Source organism: Hippocampus guttulatus, chromosome 1, assembly GCF_054856545.1.
Source record: "Hippocampus guttulatus isolate MCC_2025c chromosome 1, RoL_Hgut_1.0, whole genome shotgun sequence".
NCBI classification, from domain to species: domain Eukaryota; kingdom Metazoa; phylum Chordata; class Actinopteri; order Syngnathiformes; family Syngnathidae; genus Hippocampus; species Hippocampus guttulatus.
The window spans coordinates 15,959,170-15,979,478 of NC_141261.1; the positions used below are offsets into that span (position 1 = coordinate 15,959,170).

General features: G+C 42.0%; 1 protein-coding gene across 1 annotated transcript; it reads left to right on the top strand.

Moving 5' to 3' along the window:
• The first annotated feature begins 8,426 nt into the window (after window positions 1-8,426).
• Window positions 8,427-20,099, top strand: LOC147210660 (dysbindin). Its single transcript, XM_086114405.1, has 4 exons — window positions 8,427-8,717; window positions 16,394-16,543; window positions 16,691-16,840; window positions 17,799-20,099. The coding sequence occupies exons 1-4, from the start codon at window positions 8,675-8,677 to the stop codon at window positions 18,104-18,106; spliced, it is 651 nt and encodes a 216-aa protein (XP_085970531.1). The 5' UTR covers window positions 8,427-8,674; the 3' UTR covers window positions 18,107-20,099.
• The last annotated feature ends 210 nt before the right edge of the window (window positions 20,100-20,309 follow it).

A 20,309-nucleotide genomic window follows, 5' to 3' on the forward strand; every position in this document is an offset into this window, starting at 1 on the left:
CCAGTTAAAAGCTGGTCTAAGTTGTGGCGCAGTTAGTGTCACACGATTTTGTTGGATTTGATCGAGGCGCAGGAAGACAGTTTCTGCGCTTTGCTGAAATTTGTGGTGGATGCCCTCATATTTCATTCAACTAATTGAATGCTAATTATGTAATGCACAATAATAATATTAGGGAGGGAGTGCAGTTGTCACACAGACACCCAATTGGGGGTTAAAGGCCATCTCCACTTCACCGTGGCCAACTTTAAATCATCGCCGAGTGGAGATTTTGCAGTTGCTTACAAATGTACTTTGCGCATCCCGATCTCCTGCACAGACTCCAGCATGTCCATTATAGATCCGCATGCCTCTCATACGCTGAATTTAAAAGGAATAAGGGGAGCCGCTTTGATTGGCCGTGAATCGAGTCAACTGTATGCACTCCCACAATGGCGCAAACATTGTTAACTGCGCCTGTCTGCGATAATACCACAAGAAAGACAACTCCACCCATGATCACTGTTAGACTTGCACTTTGTGCTACGCTTGCGCTGTGCATGAAAATAGGGCCCGTGTTGTTACATGGAGATGGACCTGATGACCTCTTGTGAGTGCACAAGCTCTACATTTAGACACACAAGGTTGAATATATTGTGCCTTGTCCACAATCTCAAATCCACATACACAGAGACAAACTCTTTTCTAGGCCGAATGTACTGTACTTTCTGAGGTCCATGGCATGCGATGCACCTCCGCTCGATGCACTTAATTCATTGCACACTCAGATTCGACTCACACTTGGTCAAGATTATTAATAGCGTGTTGCAGTCCTACAATGCGGCCGAGAAGTGCAAGGCAAGCAGTTCAAAATTCAAAGGATGACGTTTCTGTTTTCGGGGAGGGGGTGTAAGGTTACATCATCACATGTGTCACGATTCCTGGAAGAGCAAAGCTGACACGGGTGTCGTCCTCATTTACTATGCCAGCCTCACATGCACGCATGCACACGCACGCGCCTGTTTCTCCATTCATGAAAACATTGAGATTCGCTGACACAGACATGCACACAAACAGATAAAAGAGACACATTGTTACCAGTCTGCCTTTGGACAATGTTGTATCTAACAGAAGGGCCTCGGCGTGGGCAACAGAGTGCTGATGACACAAAAGCTGTTCAACTTTTCGCTGCCTGATGGACCGGGAGTGTGCGCGTGTGTGCGTCTGTGTGTGCGCACGTGTGTGTGTGTAGAGTATTTGGAAGGACCATCGGGCACTGGCAAGCACACGCGTGAGAATTCGGCGGATGTCAAGTGAGGACGGCGACTGGATCGCAGGTGTGAAAAGCACCAACCTTTCTTTTCTCTCTCCTGCCTACCACCTCCTTCTCTCATCTGCCACTTTTGCTGGCTTCATCTACAACAGCTAAACCAGACAGGCCTAACACAGATAGAGTCCCTGAGTGTCTGAAACGTTAGCGTTATCGACTGACTTTGTCAGAACAGGTCTTGCACTGAATAGAATGAAGGTTGTACAGCAGGGAGTTGGATGGAGATGCATGAAAAAAGAAGCTGCAGAGAACAGACGAGCACGAAAAAGAGCGAGTGTATGAGAAATAGAGAGGGAGGCAGGGATAGAGGAGGGGTAGAGTGTTAACAGCAGAGGGTTCACTGAGTTCAGTGCGCAGTAGCGCTGTGAGAGATGGGCATCAGAAATGGAAGCCCAGGAGGCTGTATAGTGGTGCGTGACTCACACACATTCACCTATATCGTACACATGCACGCATCTGCTCCGCCATAAGAAACATTTAAACACCGTTGCCTTTCAAACGTGAAACCATTAAACACATAAAGTCCCCGGAGAATATTTGACTTTTTAAGAACATTTTTAAATTAATTTTGTCACTACTCAACAAATCATTTCTACCTTTGAAAACAGTTAATTCAACAGTTCTACTCAAATACAAAACAGGAAACCCCATTGGAACGTGATTAGCACATTATAGATACTGACATAACCGCTGCAAGAACATGTATAAAGTATTCCATCCTGCCATTTTCAGAGAGGTATTCATGTAACAATATATTCATATTTGTGGGTGTAACTGACTGGAAATCATGCATTGCAGACAAAATAATAATAAACCCATGAAAGTTACAAACAAACAATCTTTACTTACTTGATTTTAGTATGTATTGGTATAAAAAAAACCACACTCAAACTATCCTCTTCCTGGACTTAAATTATCCTCGGAAGAGGATAGTTCGAGCGTGTTTTTTTTTCCCCTCTCCCTACCCAGCGTTTTTTCCTTTCTGAATTCTGATTGTAATTTCCCCATTGCGGGACAAATAAAGGATATCTTATCTTATCTTATAATGTAGGCCAAATGCTAAAAAAAACCAAAAAAAAACCTGGTGAGGTTTTTTTCTTGAAATATCTTCGGACTGAAAATTTATTATCAGTTCATATTCCAGGTATTCCTCAAAAAAACTGTTTTTTTAATATAATGTCATTCACAATTTTAACTTACATTTTATACATTTTAAGAAATTTCAGTTTTTGTATTGCTACCCCAAGTTTCCATAAATGGGTCAAAAGTGACCCGTGTACATTTTCTATGGAATCCAATGGGAACCACTGATTCTACTCGACTTTGGCTGTCAGCAATACATTGACTGCAGACCACGCAGACTATAATATCAGAAGTGTCACCCCTCAGGAAGATTATTTTACACTGTAAGAGCTGATACGTCTAGGTCTTATCTTCATATAAAATTGTTTGTGTGTCGTTCATGACTATTATTTATCTACAAATTGGCCTTCCGCCTGGAAACAGATCATATGGCAGCCTTCCGCTATGTATCGGACCTGTTCCTGGTCAACTGCAGACAGCGATTCATCCCCAGTGATTGTGTCACTGTGGATGAACAGCTTGTGCCATTCAGGGGTAGGCGCAAGTTTCTACAGTACATGCCAAGCAAGCCTGCTAAGTACGGCCTAAAGATCCTTCTGGGTTTGTGATGCACGCATCCCCTATGCAATAGATGGTATAGTTTACACGGGGAGACAACCAGGGGAAGACGTTCAGAAGAATCTGGGCGAAAACATTGTCCAGCAGTTGTGTGGTAGATTTAGAAACACCGGTCCCAACATCACCATGGATAACTTTTTCACCAGTGTGCCACTCGCGCAGCATCTCCTAGACAAGGAGCTCACTATTGTGGGGACTCTAAGTCAGAACAAGCCAGACATCCCTCCTCTGATGAAGCCTTCCAAGTCCAGGGAGGTTTACAGCACAGAGTTTGGATTCAACGACAGCCTTACCATGGTCAGCTATGTCAGAAAGAAAGGAAAAGCTGTAGTGCTCCTGAGCACGATGCACCACGATAAAGCAGTGGATGAACATAGCAAAAAGAAAAAAACAGAAGTGATCAAATTTTACAACGAGACAAATGGAGGTGTAGACACCATTGACCAGATGGTTGGCAACTACACGTGCAACCGGCAAACACAGAGGTGGCCCATGGTGCGATGGTACAACATAATTGACATTGGCACCCTAAATGCCTGCACCTTTTTCATGGCTCAGCACCCATATTTCAAGAGTGGCATCACCAATGCACGACGGCTGTTCCTCAAAGAGCTGTCAAAGGAGCTTGTCACACCACACATGAGGAGTCGACTGGAAAGCTGCACCCAACTGCAAATCCCGATTATTGAAGCAATGAAAAGGTGCGGGGTGACAAAAGCCACCACCCAGACACAGGAAACAAATACACGGGGCCAACCAAAGAGAAAAAGGTGTCAGATCTGCCCAAGTAACAAAGATCACAAAGTCAGCAATAGGTGTGGGAAATGCAATGTACCTGTGTGCAATGATCACTGCCAGAAACAGGTCGTTTGTCTGAATTGCATACAGTGATGAGACAAGAAGGCAAAACAGGCAATGCATACCCAGAGACAGACAGAGAGACGTGCACACACACACACACACACACATGCACACAAAATGGATGTTCACGTTTTTCTATTGCTGTTTTGGGTAATTTATATTTTTTCAAAAATGTTAAAAAATTAAAAATAAAGATATTTCAAATATGAAATCATTCCTGTATGGTCCTAAATATATTACTAAATTTTATACAAGTGATTATTCTGAACCAAAATGACAAAATTTTCATTAAAAAAAGCATTGATATTATTATGGGTCATTTTTCACCCACCTATGGAAGAGTGTAGGGTCCAGTCACTCATGCATCTAAGGGTTAACTTGTGCATGTGAATGTCAATACCATGTCGTGTTATGGGAAAAGGGGCTTTGTTTTTAGCATTTAACCCACAGGCATGTTCGAACTTTATTCAAATATGCTCAAACAAAAATTTTGACTCCACATTGGCAGCGATATGATTTTTTTTCGACACACTTCATTTAACATTGTCATTTAAAATGTAAAAGACATAAATTCAGTCGTAAAACATTTGGGACCGAGTAGTACAGAAATACAGTGTGCACTGCGTTTAGCCTTTTTTTTTTTGCCTTGATCGATTTCAGCAGGAAGAGAAATTCACTGTTGTGATGAGTTCAAGTGATACTAATCACTCATTTCAAGCAGCCTGTTCTTCGCACATGAGTCACTAGAACACATTGAGACGTAAACCCCCCCCAACCCCCCTGCAAAACTGACATGACAAATTCACATCATGTAAAACAATCTTTCGCGGCAGGCCCAGTGCTCATTTACAGCTTACCAGACATGTCAGACACAGCGTACAGGATGAATCTATTGTCACCACCCTTCAGGCAAGGTCAAATGATGTGCTGAATTTCTGAAAAACAAAGTCACTGCAGCACGAAGGAAGAATACTACACAAAGAGGAGCGTGTCTATCAGCACTGGAATCAACACACAAAAAGCCAGACAGTTTTCTCCATCGCACAATGTCTAATTAGCACTTTGCCAGCGCAATTTTGGAGAACAAAAGCATCACCACTGTTGGCGGTGCGTCCTCCCACATTTAGCAAACTGCATCAAGATACTGTCTGAGGGCAGGCTCAGGAGCACACACTGGAAGAGCGTCAGGCAGGTGTGCATGTTGGTGCATGTGGCACTGGGATGTCTGTTGCCATGGTGAAGCCCCAGAATATCCCTAGACAACACTGTGATATTTTTTAATAACGTTTGAGTACTCTGACGAGACTGGCACAAACGTACATCCTCTCAAAAACACAACTGAAACACTCATACGCACAACAGAACTTTAGAGATACTAATCATCCTTAGAAACACAGGTGAAATGCTCACATTTACACGACTGAAACATTCATTTCTGTCCATTATATGACCACATTCCAGTCTGAAATGAAGGACTTCTGTAGTGGATGTAAGAGCGCTTCACGTGTGTCTATAGCAGCATTTCACTTCATTATGAGATTACTTAGCCCTTGAAGGGCTTCCATTTCAATCACCCAAATGTACGCTTCAAACTGGTGACAATATAGCTGACCCTGCATGGGCCCATTTTTTAAAAATTCAATCACATTCTAAGTGGTCCATTGATTAATTCAAGGATCTGTATCATGTTATTTTAAGATTTCCACACTTAACTTTAGGAATAATTATGATCATATCTTACCTTTGGCAGATTTCCTATGAAATATTAGTTATTTTGGTGACTAACCCGGAAGAAAGACACCTGGCTCATGAAAACACCACCTCTCTCCAGGTGGCTACCACGCCGCTTTCATGACATTGTCCGAAAGCTGGCACAATGGCCACCAAACAATAAGTAGTAATTATACGCTCATCGGACATCCCGCCGAGCTCCAGCCAGAGAGGCTGCTTCTCAGGTGTCCCGCCGGCTGCTTGAGAAAGTGGGTGTTTGTTTAGTCTGCAGTGCGGTAAGGGGGTGGCTCCTCTCTTTGTGAGTACCCAACTGTTTTCTTGGATTGGGCGAAGCTGGTCCCGAGAGAGAATAATGAGCAGTAATGCATACGGGGTGGCTGAATTGAGAAAAACACTACAATGGGGTTGGTGACAAATTAGCATTTTAACATGAGTAAAAGCTCAAATAGTTAACTAATTTTATTCTTTTTTAATTTTCCACAAACACCCAGAATTCTTAAAAAAAGAAATCCCTGTGTGGATTATGTATACTTTACCAAGGGATCAGGGGGAAATGTGGTTGTCTGCCCAGGGAGTCGCTCATGCCAAAACTGCAACTGGTTGTTTATTGCTTTAGAAAGGAAACAGACAACAGGAGTCTGCATTTTTTAAATGAAAGACCATCCATCCATTTTCTGAACCGCTTTATCCTCACAAGGTGCGCGGGGCGTGCTGGAGCCTATCCCAGCCGTCTTCGGGCAGTAGGCAGAGTACACCCTGAACTAGATGCCAGCCAATCGCTTGGTACACAGTGACGAACAACAATCCGTACTCACTCTCGCACCTTGGGACAATTTAGAGTGTTCAATCAGCCTGCCATGCATGTTTTTGGAATGTGGGAGGAAATCGGAGTACCCGGAGAAAACCCACGCAGGCCCAGGGAGAACATGCAAACTCCACACAGGAGGTTCAGAGCCACGACCTCTGCATTATGAAGTCGACCTGTTAACCAATTGAACACTGGGCCACCGCTATATTTTATTTGTTTATATAAACCCATTCTACGTCCACTTTGTTTTTGTGATGGGATCTCATTTCATCAAATAGCCTCAATTCAGAATGTGAGCTACATAGCTTTTTTACTGTGAATGTGACTGACAAAAAAAACAAAAACATGTTCGTTGCATGAGCTAGGCTAATCCTGAATATTGTCCATGATGAGTCCTCAAACAGCTATGCGTGTGCAACATGCATCTCGTATTCGCAGAAGGCTCAAGATTCCTTGCTCACAACCCACACGAATACATTTGAGTGACGACAAAAATGACTGTGAGCGGTGCCATGGAATGCACGCTACACGCGTGCGTGCATGCATGCACGCGCATGTATGTTTCCGAGTGATTCACAAGCCACATCAGAGGCAGCACTGAGAAAAGCTGAGACAACACTGTTTCAGAGAGGAAGCCAGCAATGAGACACACATGAACACACTCTCGCACACAGCAACACACGAGAACAGTCTTTGGAAAGGGTATTTTCATTTGAATTTGTGTTGCAGGCCCTGGAGTCGAAGCCTCTCATCTATGGAGTATAAATGGCACTTCAGAAATACGGAGTTTCAGTTTGTACCAGCTTCTCCATTTTTTTTTTTAAATTTGACATCAAAATTCACTTGAATTTCTCTTTCTGAGTCTACTTTGTGTTTAATGTACCATGAACGTTTCAAGTGACCCTATAATGTATGACACAACTTCAGCCAGTAGATGTCAATATTGGCTCGCGCTGACACTCAGCCCTCTCCAAAAAGGAACAGCAAGGTCGGTTCCTTTGTTTTTGTTGTACAAAGTCACAAAGTTCAGAGTTCTAACTCAGATTTTGTGTTATTTCAAGTTTCATTTCAAGCGAGCAAAAGCATGAGAAGAGATCAAAATAACATTTCAAAATTGGCGGCAAACCCATCCTTGCAGTAACTGCCTGTTATTGAGTACACCACACTGTTGCAGTCTTCATTTGAAATGCATTTTTCTCGGCCTTTACTGCAGCCTCTTTCAGTTTTTACAAAGGTTTCTGGAGTTTCTCCCTTCCACAGCAGGTAAAATGTATGCCATATTGGGTTGAGATCCGGTAATTGACGAGGCCAGTCTCAGACCTTCCACTTTTTCCTCCTGATGATGTCCTTTGTTGCATGATGAAGCCTCTCTCGATTTGTTTGGGTGCATTTTTTTTCTGTAAATGGCCAGACAAAATGGTTTTGCAGACTTCAGAATGAATCCTGCTGCTCCTAATATTTGATTTTCATTATTTAATTTGAATCCCTTTCAAAGTAAATCAGCAAGGAGGAAGGAGGGCATCCAAGCATCCTCTAATGATGAGCCCAGCCCCCATTGCTTGTTCTATATATCCTGCGGATCCAAAAACAGATATAGGGGAGACGAAGTCTTGATGTTACACTTTTTACACTGAGATATTTCTTGGAATCACATATCAACAAAATGTGTACCAGATGAAAAACCTAACTGGAAGATCCATTATTATAAACACTCAAACATATTCTGACAAACAAACAAAAAAGGATAACAATGTGAACCGGCATTGCCGTAAAAATAGTATGAAGATGTTTGTCTTCCTGATCTAATTTGATAATAATATACATTACAGGGCTTGACAGCTATGACAGTTTTTGGTATGCTCCTAAACATTACATAAAAACCCTCCTGATTCTATGACCCCCTCATTATTACTAGTTGGTACAGGCCACAATGTCTACTATCACTCACCCTGTCTCTAAGCTGCACAGTGTGCAGGACTGTGTGTGTTTGTGAGGGTAAAAAGAGAGAGGGAGGGTGGGGGGCAATCAGGATGCAAGCGTGAGGCAGTGTGAGGGCAACCTAGAAAGAACGACGGGGGGATCGCAAAGGGGAGATGGCGTCAGGAAGAGCAGGGGAAAAAATAAACCGTGTAATTGGAATAGCCTGGTGCTAAAGTGTTGAGATGCAATGACTGGATGATCGGCTACGACGTGCACCGGCATCCTGACCTGCAGCCTTGACAGGAGGTGACAAGACAAATTGATACCCGCCACTACATCACAGCAAGATGTCATCTTCAGGGTCAACCAAACCCAACAAACGTCTGGCGTGTAAGTAACTAACTGATATTGTTTGATTTGAATGGGGGATGATGTTGCTTAATTCGAGCTGCATTACATTTGTATATTCTCAATACTTCTTCCCTCTGTAATGGATATATCTCACCATTTCCTCTAATTGAGCTGTGGGTAGAGTACATGTTTGATAACTTCATTATGCCTGTTTGGAACATCATAAACAAGAACCAGCTATGCCTATGAAAATATTTCTGCTGAACTAAGTGACATGCAGTGTGCACAACTGGGGCTGGGTGGGTTTGATGTGATGCTGCCACTTTCCTAGAAATGTATTTGAAAAAAAAAAAGATTATACCACATGAAGTGGAAAATCAATAATTCACACACACACACACACACACACACACACACACACACACACACACACACACACACACACACACACACACATATATATATATATATATATATATATATATATATATATAAAAAAGCACTTTCCAACTATGTTTGTCTTGATAGGAACACGACCTACTGTACATAGAATGGAAGAGGCATAACATAAACTCACCAGAGTCTAAGTGTTAAAATGTCCTTTGAGTATTATTCTATTCTCTGTATGCAGTGGGGTAATATAATTAATGTGGAAGGTAGCGTATCATACACAAACCCAGTGGAACGCTTCCCAGAAGTCCTCCTTTTTTCATTTGGAAAGCTGTCGGAAAGAGTAGGGCTCTTTGCTGCATTTAGATGGACTGATGATCCTTAATGGCTTTGGGAATGTGGATGGAGGTGGCCTGGGATTACACAATATGATCGCACGGCTGAAGATGCAATCACAGCTTGAGGTTGCCGGGGACATGGAGATGGAGACAAAGAGCAGTGGAAGTATTTTTACGCAGATAATTGTTGTTTGCATTCAGTCAAACTTTTAATATGGTGATTCACAGATGTGCTTCATGTGTAATTCCTGCAGGATGACCCCATCCGAGGCAGAGTATGCATATCAAGAGCAGAGTGACCCCTATTTATTGATTAATACACAGTCTGTGTTTACATGGAGGAGTGATTGGTGTTGGGCGTCGAGCGGTATCGTGGCAGTAGTGGTGGCTGCTGTGCACGGTGCAGTGATTTCACACATAAATGATTTAGGCTTGATGGTGTACATTGGCTGCTCAGCCAAAGGAGGGGAGTGATTGGCTAATAGCAGTAGTACCTAAAGATGATGAGGCTGTACAATGCCGAGAGCTGAGTCTCACCCTGCACTAATCCCTTGGGGAGAAATTGAAGCTGCAGTCGGTCATCAAGGCAGAAAAGAGCTGGAGATAAATGAGCTGTCAAATGTGACTGCTCATGGAGTGGAAGTACAACCTTTCTCCCAAATAAAAACCATGTCTCTTTTCCAGGAAGACACAAAAGAGATCATGGGATTTCCTCCCACTCATCACAAGGGGACTGAAAGCCTTACCATGTGACTGTTTGGTTCAATAGTAACGTTTGTTTGATGCTTGCAGTGCAGTTCCTTGGTCTCTTGATCTATGAGTGCACCATTAAAATGACACAGAGCAGACAATGATGCGTGGAGCTAACCGTTTGCATCACAGAGAGCAACCAGAGACAAGAGAGAGACACCAATATACACTCAACAATTAGTTACTCTGCATGACAGTGGATGAGACACCCCCCCCCCCCCCGCCCACCAAAAAAAATCACACAATCTGTTATGCAAGAAGTTTACATATTGAACCACATTCCTTGTATTGTAAATTACTGACAGCCAGATCACAACAAAGGGGCCAAGATGATAATGAGATGAAGTGAATGAAATGAAATTTGTCATTGATATGTTTATATCCTGTGAGTATCACCTGTAATAACAAAAAAAAAAGAAAAGCTGCATACCTCTGTTTTATTCCTCTGAATGTGAGTGATTGAAGACCAGCAAGACCCAGTCAAGAACTGACATCGAATCACTGACATAACATTTTCATTTAATTGAGAAGAGGTCAGATTATATAAATCTCCATAATGATAGTAATGTCAATTAATCTTTCTCTTTCGACAAACATGCGTGCAGAAGGCAGTAGGCCTTGCACTGCGATGCACTACGGAAGGGTGCAGCTGAAGAACTGTGCGAGCATTACATAAGAGCAAGCCTAAGGCTATTATGATTCACTGTGGGCTTAGACAGAGAAGAAATTTAGAAGCCATTGGCCCTGTTTCGGATCACAACTGTCATGGTTATTGTCATGGAAAATAGATACGTAGTGTAACAGAGCATTACAATAACACAACTGTTGCGTGTCGATGTTGAATGACAAGCTGTATACAAAAATAATAAAACAGTTTGAAAATATGTATATTTTGTTGTTGTTCTCTTTATTTTAATATGTGAAAATACGAATCCATAGTTTCTAGACTGCAAATACATTTCAATCTATATTCAAGTGAGTACTGTACAAAGGGAACATATTTAATGTTCAAACAAATTAACTTTTTTTTCATATATGAACTTATATTGAATTTGATGACCAGTATTTTACCCTATCCTTGCTTGATTTACAAGTTTAGGTGCTCAACTCTTGTCGTATTTCGTTTCTGCATGAAATGTCACAAATTTTCAATGGGAGACATGTCTGGACTGCAGGCAGGCAGTCTAGTACCCGCACTCTTTTACTTAAGTTGTTGTAACGTGCAGAATGTGGCTCGGAATTGTCTTACTGCAATAAGGAGTGGGGTTGGCTTGGGTAGCAGCGTATGTCGCCCCAAAACCTGGATGTGGATTTCAGCAATTATGGCACCTCCACACATGTACAAGTTACTCATGGCATGGGCACTTGGACAGATTTACAGAGTTACTGTGGTCCTGTATGGTGAGCAAACTTTTTGATGCATCTTTACATTAAGGCAATTGAGACTTCAAGCTGGTTTGTTTTGATAAAACCAAAAATGTACTGAAATCCATGACATTTTGTGACAAAGAGGGCAATCGCTGATATTGGAGATGTAATCATTTGAATGTTGATGACATGTAATGACAAAATAGAAACAGAATGTGGCTTGTTGCATACATCCATACACTTAAACTGTCACACTGCACACCCGTTTCTTAGTCACGTCCTTTAATATGCTGATGCACTTGAATTACACATTTCACTTTGACAGCAGCCATCCCAGCTGTTCTCTCTTCCTTGAGCCAACACACTAAATCCTTTCCATGTGACCTGTGTTTCATAGCTCAGATCAGGATAAAGCAGCAGCCTAACAAGGACGAAATCTGTTGTGTCCATGAACAAGAAAGGCTCAAAGTGCATTCCAAGGCAATCGGTGCATTTACCGGTACTCACATTCATTTTTTCAATAGAAATACTCTTAGAAAACATTCACTCCAAGGCCAACAAATACTGTATCATTTACATTATATGTCACAGGTGTCAAAGTCAAGGCCCGGGGGCCAGATCTGGCCCGCGACATCATTTTATGTGGCCAGTGAAAGCAAATCAAGCAAGTTCCATTATGCTTGCTAAAGTTTGAACCAAAATTTCAAATTGTCATATGTAATCCACAAGAACAGTCAGTATTCTTGACTTCTGATTTTAAAACTAGTCATTCATCAATTTGGTGGCCGATGTGTATGTGATATGTGGAGGGGATTAAACATTTATATGGTTTCCCCAAATTCATAACGGCCTTCCAAGGGAAACCGTAACTACAATGTGGCCCACAACAAAAATGACTTTGACACCCCTGTTATATTACATTTATGCAACCATGCTAGCTAACCATAGTAGCAAAAGTAGAATATACTACTGTTTTATTTCAAAAGAGAATTAACACAAACAACACAGCACAGATTAGGGTTAGGACAAATTCAAATTATTCAAGATCCAGTGGAGGGGGTTTGATTTTGTTTCCAAGAGAGCTTGGGCTCTATTTTTTGGGTACAAAGTGGTTAAGAGTGCACGATTGTCTGTGTCTCATGTGTTGTTTTGTATTATTTTGTCTTTTTTTTTTTTGTTAACTTTTCTTTTGATAGCGGCGCGGACACCCGCAGCGGCTCCTCTTGTTTTATGTTGAGAGGGAAGAAATTTAATCTGTGCTGTATGCTACACATCCAGTACATTTGACAATAAAGTTTATCCAATCCAATCCAATCCAAGAGTGGCGCAAGGTGCAGTCTAAATCTGAGGTTGGTATTTTCACAGACCTGTGCAAGCTGGGACAGTGTGGCACATTTAAAAAAGGGCATTTTGCGCCATAGTGGGCATAAACACAGCAGACTTCATTTGCCATCAATCAAAGCGGCTCCTCTCATTCGCTGTAAATTTGGCTTGTGAGAAGTATGCTGATCATCCTTGACATGGCAGAAGAACAAATAAACTGATTTGCTCGTGTCCTGCAGCAGGTCGAGGTGCATGAAGTACATGTACAAGCAAGTGCAAGCAGACCTCCACGGGTCGCGGATATAAAGTTGGCTGGGGAGATCACAGATCAGTGAAGTGAGCGCTTGGAGACCTCCTTCCACCCCGATCTTATGTAATGTATTGGTTTATGACCCCACCCTCCAACTCTCCATAGCTGTGCCAGGAGGGGTAAAGGAGATTCTCTGTTTTCAGCTACTAAATCAGGTGTGCTGGCTTGGCGTATCAGAGGAAACAGCCTCGGTATGCACAGCAATGCGCAGAGGTGATAAACTGATCTGCAACACATTTAAATGAAATGGGGAAAAAGGCATAACCATTGAGCATATCACAACCCTCAGAGAGATTCATTTACACTCCTGCAGTCGGGGAGACTGACACAGGGTGAGCACTATTTGTCTTTGGATCCCAATCAAATGTAGAAAAACACTTAACTTAATGATTCCACAGAGCCGCATAAGGCTCACTTGCAGTTAATAACCTCGGTCAGAAACGTATTGGATTCCACCATGACAGCTATGAACTAGCGTAGCGTTGAGCAAGGTAATGTTAGCCCAATGGCACCTCCCACATGTCTTGCGGGATGGCTAAAAACACAAGAAGTTAATAGCTATATGACTCACCCTGCTGCTTGCTTGTTTACTTGCATGCAGAATTACACAGCTGAAAGCATGTAGAGTATGTAAAGTGATTTTTAAATGTGAGAAAGTAAATGTATTAATTCAGTTTTGATTTAAGATATCGATCTTGAGCTGCTCAGCAATCATGCTCACATTTGATGGTGATCAATGGACTTGTGGCAAGAAGAAACCCGGTTGGGATGTTGAGGCAGTTAATCAAATTTAACTTTTGTGGTTGTCATTTACATTTTAATTCGAGGTGCTTAGAATCCTTTTGGTACCCATGATTAGCAATAGATTACAACCGGAGTGCTTGAAATGAATTGCTTTAAATTAACACTGCTCTGTTAAAGAAATAAGGGTACATTACGTTTTGCTCCAGCAAATGACTCCACAGCTGTAGGTGTACCTATTACTATGGAAGCTGAATGGAAACATGACCACGATGGGGGGTGGAGGTGGGGGGGGGGGTGATTGATGAGAGCTGAGATAAGTGTTGTTGTCATGAAAGAATACAAAATATTTGAAACTACGGAAGATGAATTGAGACTCACAGTGACTTCAGCAAAGTACCTCTCAAAAAGGGTTGCTCTCATTATAGCATATAATAATAGCCATCATTATTATTATTATTATTATATAAATACCTTAGAAGTTGATCGAATAGCTCATAGGCCCTGTATTTAATCAGAATGAACAACAACAACAAAAAACCAACATCAAGAACCGAACATCCAAGAAGAAACTCAAGGACTAATGTAGTAACAGCAGTGGATTCAAAAAGAACTCTGCAGTGAGGGACGAAAGTACAGTATGTCACATTATCTATCTGGTTTTGCAGAAATGTAGAAACCGTACGTGCAGATGAAGTAAAGTGAATTTTGATAATGGTTCAAGCAGCATCCATTTGCTTGACATGCATGTCATTCATGGGCACTCATTCAATAAGCATGAACATGAACATACACTCGTGCATACATTCAATACAATACAATACATCCTGATTTATATAGCGCTTCCACAACAGCTGCAGCTGTAACAAAGCGCTTTACAAAGCAGTTAACAAAACAGTTAAGTAAAATAAACACAACACACAATTCAGACGTGATCACACACATACACAAATGCGCTCCTGCACGGACGAATAAGAGCACTGGTGACATGAGTCAAAGTGTCAGCCCATGCAGCCCGGTGGGCGCAGGCTCAGTGTGTCGAGAAGAATCCAGCACGGTTACACAACCAAAGCTGGTCATTTGGGCAAAGCATCATACCAAAGATGGACCTTTGGACAATGGATATAGAAAGTCGACACACCACTTTTCAAATGCATGGTTTTTGTGATTTAAAAACATTAGGCCCGAGGAATCATTTCAAGACATTTTTCCGGCTTTCATGTGACATATAACCTGGACAAGTCAATTGAAAAAAAGAAAAAGATTTGATTGTGTACACTGTCTTATAACCGATGAAGTGGTTGTGTTCAGAATGAAGCAATCACATTCAAGCGGGAGTCAGAAGACACCCCTCACCATTTAAAGTGCTTCTGTTTAACCGCAGATAAAGTTCAGATGTTCTTGTGTTTCCTAGCATGTGTTGAATTTGCCTCCTAGCAGAATCCTGGAGGTTGGGTGCTGACCCGAACTTGTATTTGGAAGGGTTTCTAACATGCCTCACTTTGTCTATGGCACCAGGGTAGTGATCCTGGACCTACCTATAGTAAAGACATCAAAAGAAAAATGGAGGTTGTTGTCCCATGAATTAACTAGCCAGCACTTGCAAAAAAGTCCTGAAAAACTCCTTTGTTGTTGAAGATGATTAGATGCTGCGGAAGCTCTTTACAGACAATGGCTTGTGCTGTAACATGGAACGACAAAAATGTCAGTAAAAGCATACTAGAACATCTGAACTTTATTGAAGCAGATGCAAATGCATGTGTGTGTGTGGATAAGCGGTGGACAGGTTTACAACTTCCAACGTTTGAGATTTAACAATTCCATAATTATTCCAGACTTCTCAGTCTGCCAAATAATTGTATAGGTCAGAGGTTTAAAGCCAGTTGAGGTGTGCAATTAGAAGGGATTGAAGGATGACATGTCGGCCTGCACCGGCGTGGAGTGAAGGACGGTTGCGTCCACAAAGTCCACTCATGCGTGATCATTGTCCACCTCACAGGGCATTAAGCCCACTTACACCACGCTCTCTTGTCCACGAAAAGAATTCATTAAACGACGTGTAGTAGCAACTTTGTTTCCTTTTGCCACTACGTCAGAAGGGGATGAAATTCGCAACTCTTGCCTTAACGCCGATAAGCTTTGCATAATCCAACAACAACAACAACAACGAAGAACAAGGCCATTGTAAATTTAAAAGAAGAAGCCGGTGGGTTGATTTTACATTCATCCCTTTAATCACAAAAATTATAAATTAAGGCATTACAAATACAACAAAGTGCAAGGTCAGAAAATGTGTTTGGTCCGTGTCCTACTTATTCCTCTTATCTCACGTTCAACTCGTTCAACTTGTTCCTCTGTCTTATTACACATACATTTGGGATATTGATATGTGAATATGTGTTTTGGAGGAGAAAAGTAACACATCAACATGAGAACATGCTTTTTGTTCGGGTTTGCAACATTGAGTTACAGCTTGACTTGTTGTCATTGTTCAGCGGAGACAGACAACTCCCAGAGAGTGTTGGACAACGATTCTACGCAGCATCTGAAGCTGAGGGAGAGACAACGCTTTTTTGAGGAGGTCTACCAGCAAGATGTGGATAACTACCTGCCCTCAGCTCACCTGCAGATTGACAGCAGAAAACGTGCGTGACAGCGGCAACTTTTAGAATAAGCCGCATTAGTATGCTAGTTGCCATTCAACCAATAGAACGATTAATGGATCCATGTACGTCACCGTGTGTCTCACGTGTCACAATGTTAACGCTTCATAATATAGTTTGTGTTTGCAGCCCCCATGGGAAGTATCTCATCTATGGAGGTGAACGTGGATGCGCTGGAGCAAATGGACCTGATGGACATCTCCGACCAGGAGGCCCTGGATGTCTTCCTCAACTCTGGATCAGCAGGAGATGAGGGAGACATATCATCCCCTTTACCAGGTGCACAGACTGCAGTTAAATAACAACACATCCATCCATCCATTTTCCGATCCCCTTATCCTCACAAGGGCTGTGGGGGGTGCTCGAGCCTATCCCGGCTGTCATCGGGCAGTAGGCGGGGAACAACACCCTGAACTGTTTGCCAGCCAATTGCAGGGCACACATCGACAAACAGCCATGCACACTCACACCTAGGGACAATTTAGAGTGCTCCATTAACCTGCCATGCATGGTTTTAGAATGTGGGAGGAAACCGGAGTATCCGGAGAAAACCCACGCAGGAGAACATGCAAACTCCACACAGTAAGGCTGGAATCGAACCCACGAACTCTGCATTGTGAGGTCTATGTGATAACCACTTGGCCACCGGGCCACCAATAACAACGCACTTCCTAAAAACTCTGCTGTTGATTGTTCTGTCGAGACAAAGAAAGAAAAAAAAGAAGAAAAAATAATGATTTTTTAATTGATCCAAGAAAAAAATAAAACTTTGGAGAAGCATGTTTTTGTTACATTATGAGAATTGCTGTTATTATACAGTACCAGCCATTGTCAGACATTTTTTTACCCTGAGTCTTGAAAAAAAAAATGAAAAAAAGAATACCTGAATTTAATGTGTGAATTCTGAAAAGACATAAATATGTCTTAACATGAAACATGTTCCTGGTATCTGCTGAATCCATTCACCCAGCTTGGGCGTTACTGCCCCCAAACACTTGTCAGTGGCACCACTATTGCCTTGACCCTCCGCATTTTGTCTCGTTCTTCCTTCAGTCCTTGGTATTCCTCCAGCTTTTTCCGGATGTTGCTATCATCCGGGATCGCTACATATATCACAACTGCTGACTTCTGATACTTTTCCAGCATCACTATGTCAGGCTGGTTGGCTATCACTAGTTTGTCCGTCTGAGGTGGTAAACGAGATTGGACGGGCATTTTGAACAGCGTTTCTTTACAGATGGGGACGACGAAGATGAAGACGAGGCAGACGAAGAGGCCGAGGTTGTCTACAGGGTGTGTCCACCGTTGCAACGGCAAAGCGAAGTCCAAAACGGATCCAAGTCTCGCATGTCATCGACATCGTCGGGTTCCAGTGATACTAGCGGGGGCGGAGCAGACACGCCTGTAATCCAGTCAGACGACGAGGAAATCCACGCTGATACCCAACTGCTGACCTCTCTTCCCCATAATGGCGATGAAGAAACAGAGGATGAGGAAGAGGAGCAAAGATGCCTTCCGACTAAACCTTCACAAAGACTGAATTAGTCACAAGCGTTTTCTTCTTACTGTCGCATTTGCTGAAAACCCGAGCATGATTCACCTGCTGTGATTTGTCCTTTGAATATTTGTCTGTATTTATGCAAAATTCTTTATGCCTTTACGCATACATTTTTTCTCTCTCTTTGTTAATGGAGGGGGAAAGCTGTCAGTTGAAGTTTGTGGTCTTTATTTCTTGACATTTAACACAAGTTATACAGTAGGAGTTCATCACAGCCCACACATATAAATGTTGTGGCTGCTTGCTGCCTCAGGAGAACGGCCTTCCTGCTCACTTTGATTTCAAACGAGATACCAGATAGTCAAACAAGAAAGCTGGATGAAAGTGCATCTTCACTTTGCAGATCAACAAAGAAATTTAAAAAGGCATAAAAACCCAGCCGGGGGCCGTCCTTTAGGGATGCAGGCATGGCTGCTAGAAAGTCAAAATAGATTTACATCTGAGGACAAATATTCTGCAGGGTGCACTGGCTGAAACAGTTTCACTGTGGTCAAAGTTGAAAAACTTCATTCGCACGCCTCAGTCATAGCAGCTTTTATGTGGCAAATCAAACAACAGTGGATCAAAAGCAGCAATTGCAAATCGCCAACTTTGAATGAATACTGTATGTTTCCTTCACACATGGAGTGATTTAAATTTTGTTTCGCCGGCTTTACTATTGCATCGCTTCGAAATTGCTGTAAAGAGCAGTTATTTTTTTCTAAAATCCCCGAAAGGTTTGTATGAATTTCTGATTGCCACTGTAAATATAGACTTGTACACAAAATTACTTTTCAATAAAACTTCGTGAAACTCAACATTGGAATCGCTGACAAAACTATGCGGCAGCTCTTTCAGGTACACTTGGCCATCGTTAATGGAGTACATAAGGGTTCTGCAATGTACACAATTGGAGAAATCGCAGCAAAAGACTCTGTTAATCATTAATGCAGTTGTACTGTGAGAAATGTAAAGTTGAGAAGGTGCGTTGGATACTTGGCATTGACTCCCCCCACCCCCTTTAGATTTTATAGACTTTTAGTGACACACCACATTACGGCAGGCAACGCATTTGAATTGAAAAGACCAGATTTTCCTTTGGCATATCCATCAATTTGCTTTCCGCAAAGCAACCTTCATTCATTGTGGCTATTATCTGGGTTGAAATTGAAATCCAGCGCAATGTGTGCGATGCTGTTGTAACATCAGAAAAAATATCTGCTGATCCTGTCTAATATTTAATTTCTGCATGGTTTTACATCTCTGCCACAAATTTGAAACCTGCCCCCTGCTGTGTCCACCAAACTTCACAACAATATTGTATTTAACTGTGAGGTGCAAATGTTGTGCATCTGTTTATTGTATTAAAATCCCCTTAAACAATCTTCTGAAACTAAGCAAGTACCCATGAACAAGTTTTATTCAGTGGTAAAACCTGTTTTTTTGTGCGAGCGTGAGCAATCTATTTACACTATGACACATGTGCTTAAGTTGTGAATGCATGCTTTGTGTGACTATATGTCTTTCTGTTGCGCAACATCATGGTGTTGCAAGATTTGGCTCAACCAACACCCGTTATTAATGGCTAAGTACCGATGTTGTCCCTCTCCCCTTTGTGAAATTACTTAAAAAAAAAAAAAAAAAAAAAGCGATAGCAAAGTGTGTATTCGTATGAGTGGGTGTGGGAGAATTATGGAACTGGAGAGGTTGACAAACCGCAAGGCTGACTGGGCTTCTTGTCCATACATTGCCATCCATCAGAATAATGGAGAAAATGTGAGCCATTTCTTGACTGCGCCGGTAATATCTGGTACATCTTGTGCATTTACTGAAGGGAGACTTGATGCCACGCTACAGCGAGTATGTGGTTGTGGATTTGAAGATACAATTTGTACGATACCATGGGTATTCATCTCAGCAATTTTATGTGGACGCTGTTTCCTATTCGAACACTTTGTTCTCGTATGAATAAAAATGACTGAAATTTAAAATGCGAACACATATTTTGACGTGAAATACTCTCTCATTGCTTCGTTTTCCTCTTGTTCGGTTCTGCTCTCTTTTATTTTGCTATTTTCCTGCTTCGGAAGCCTTTTCCAAACACAGTAGATGCCTTCAATGCATGGTGTGCTATAATTTGCCACTCACTTGCATTTTCGTTCTGCCTGCTTTAAAATATACTTAGCGAGACATGGGGGTAAAGGGCTCACA

Bases quoted from the DNA above. Each gene is read 5' to 3' on its own strand.
- LOC147210660 (XM_086114405.1), top strand. From the start codon at position 8,675: ATGTCATCTTCAGGGTCAACCAAACCCAACAAACGTCTGGCGT. The intron at 8,718-16,393 runs GTAAGTAACTAA...GTCATTGTTCAG, and splicing joins ACCCAACAAACGTCTGGCGT to CGGAGACAGACAACTCCCAG. The intron at 16,544-16,690 runs GTGCGTGACAGC...TTGTGTTTGCAG, and splicing joins GCAGATTGACAGCAGAAAAC to CCCCCATGGGAAGTATCTCA.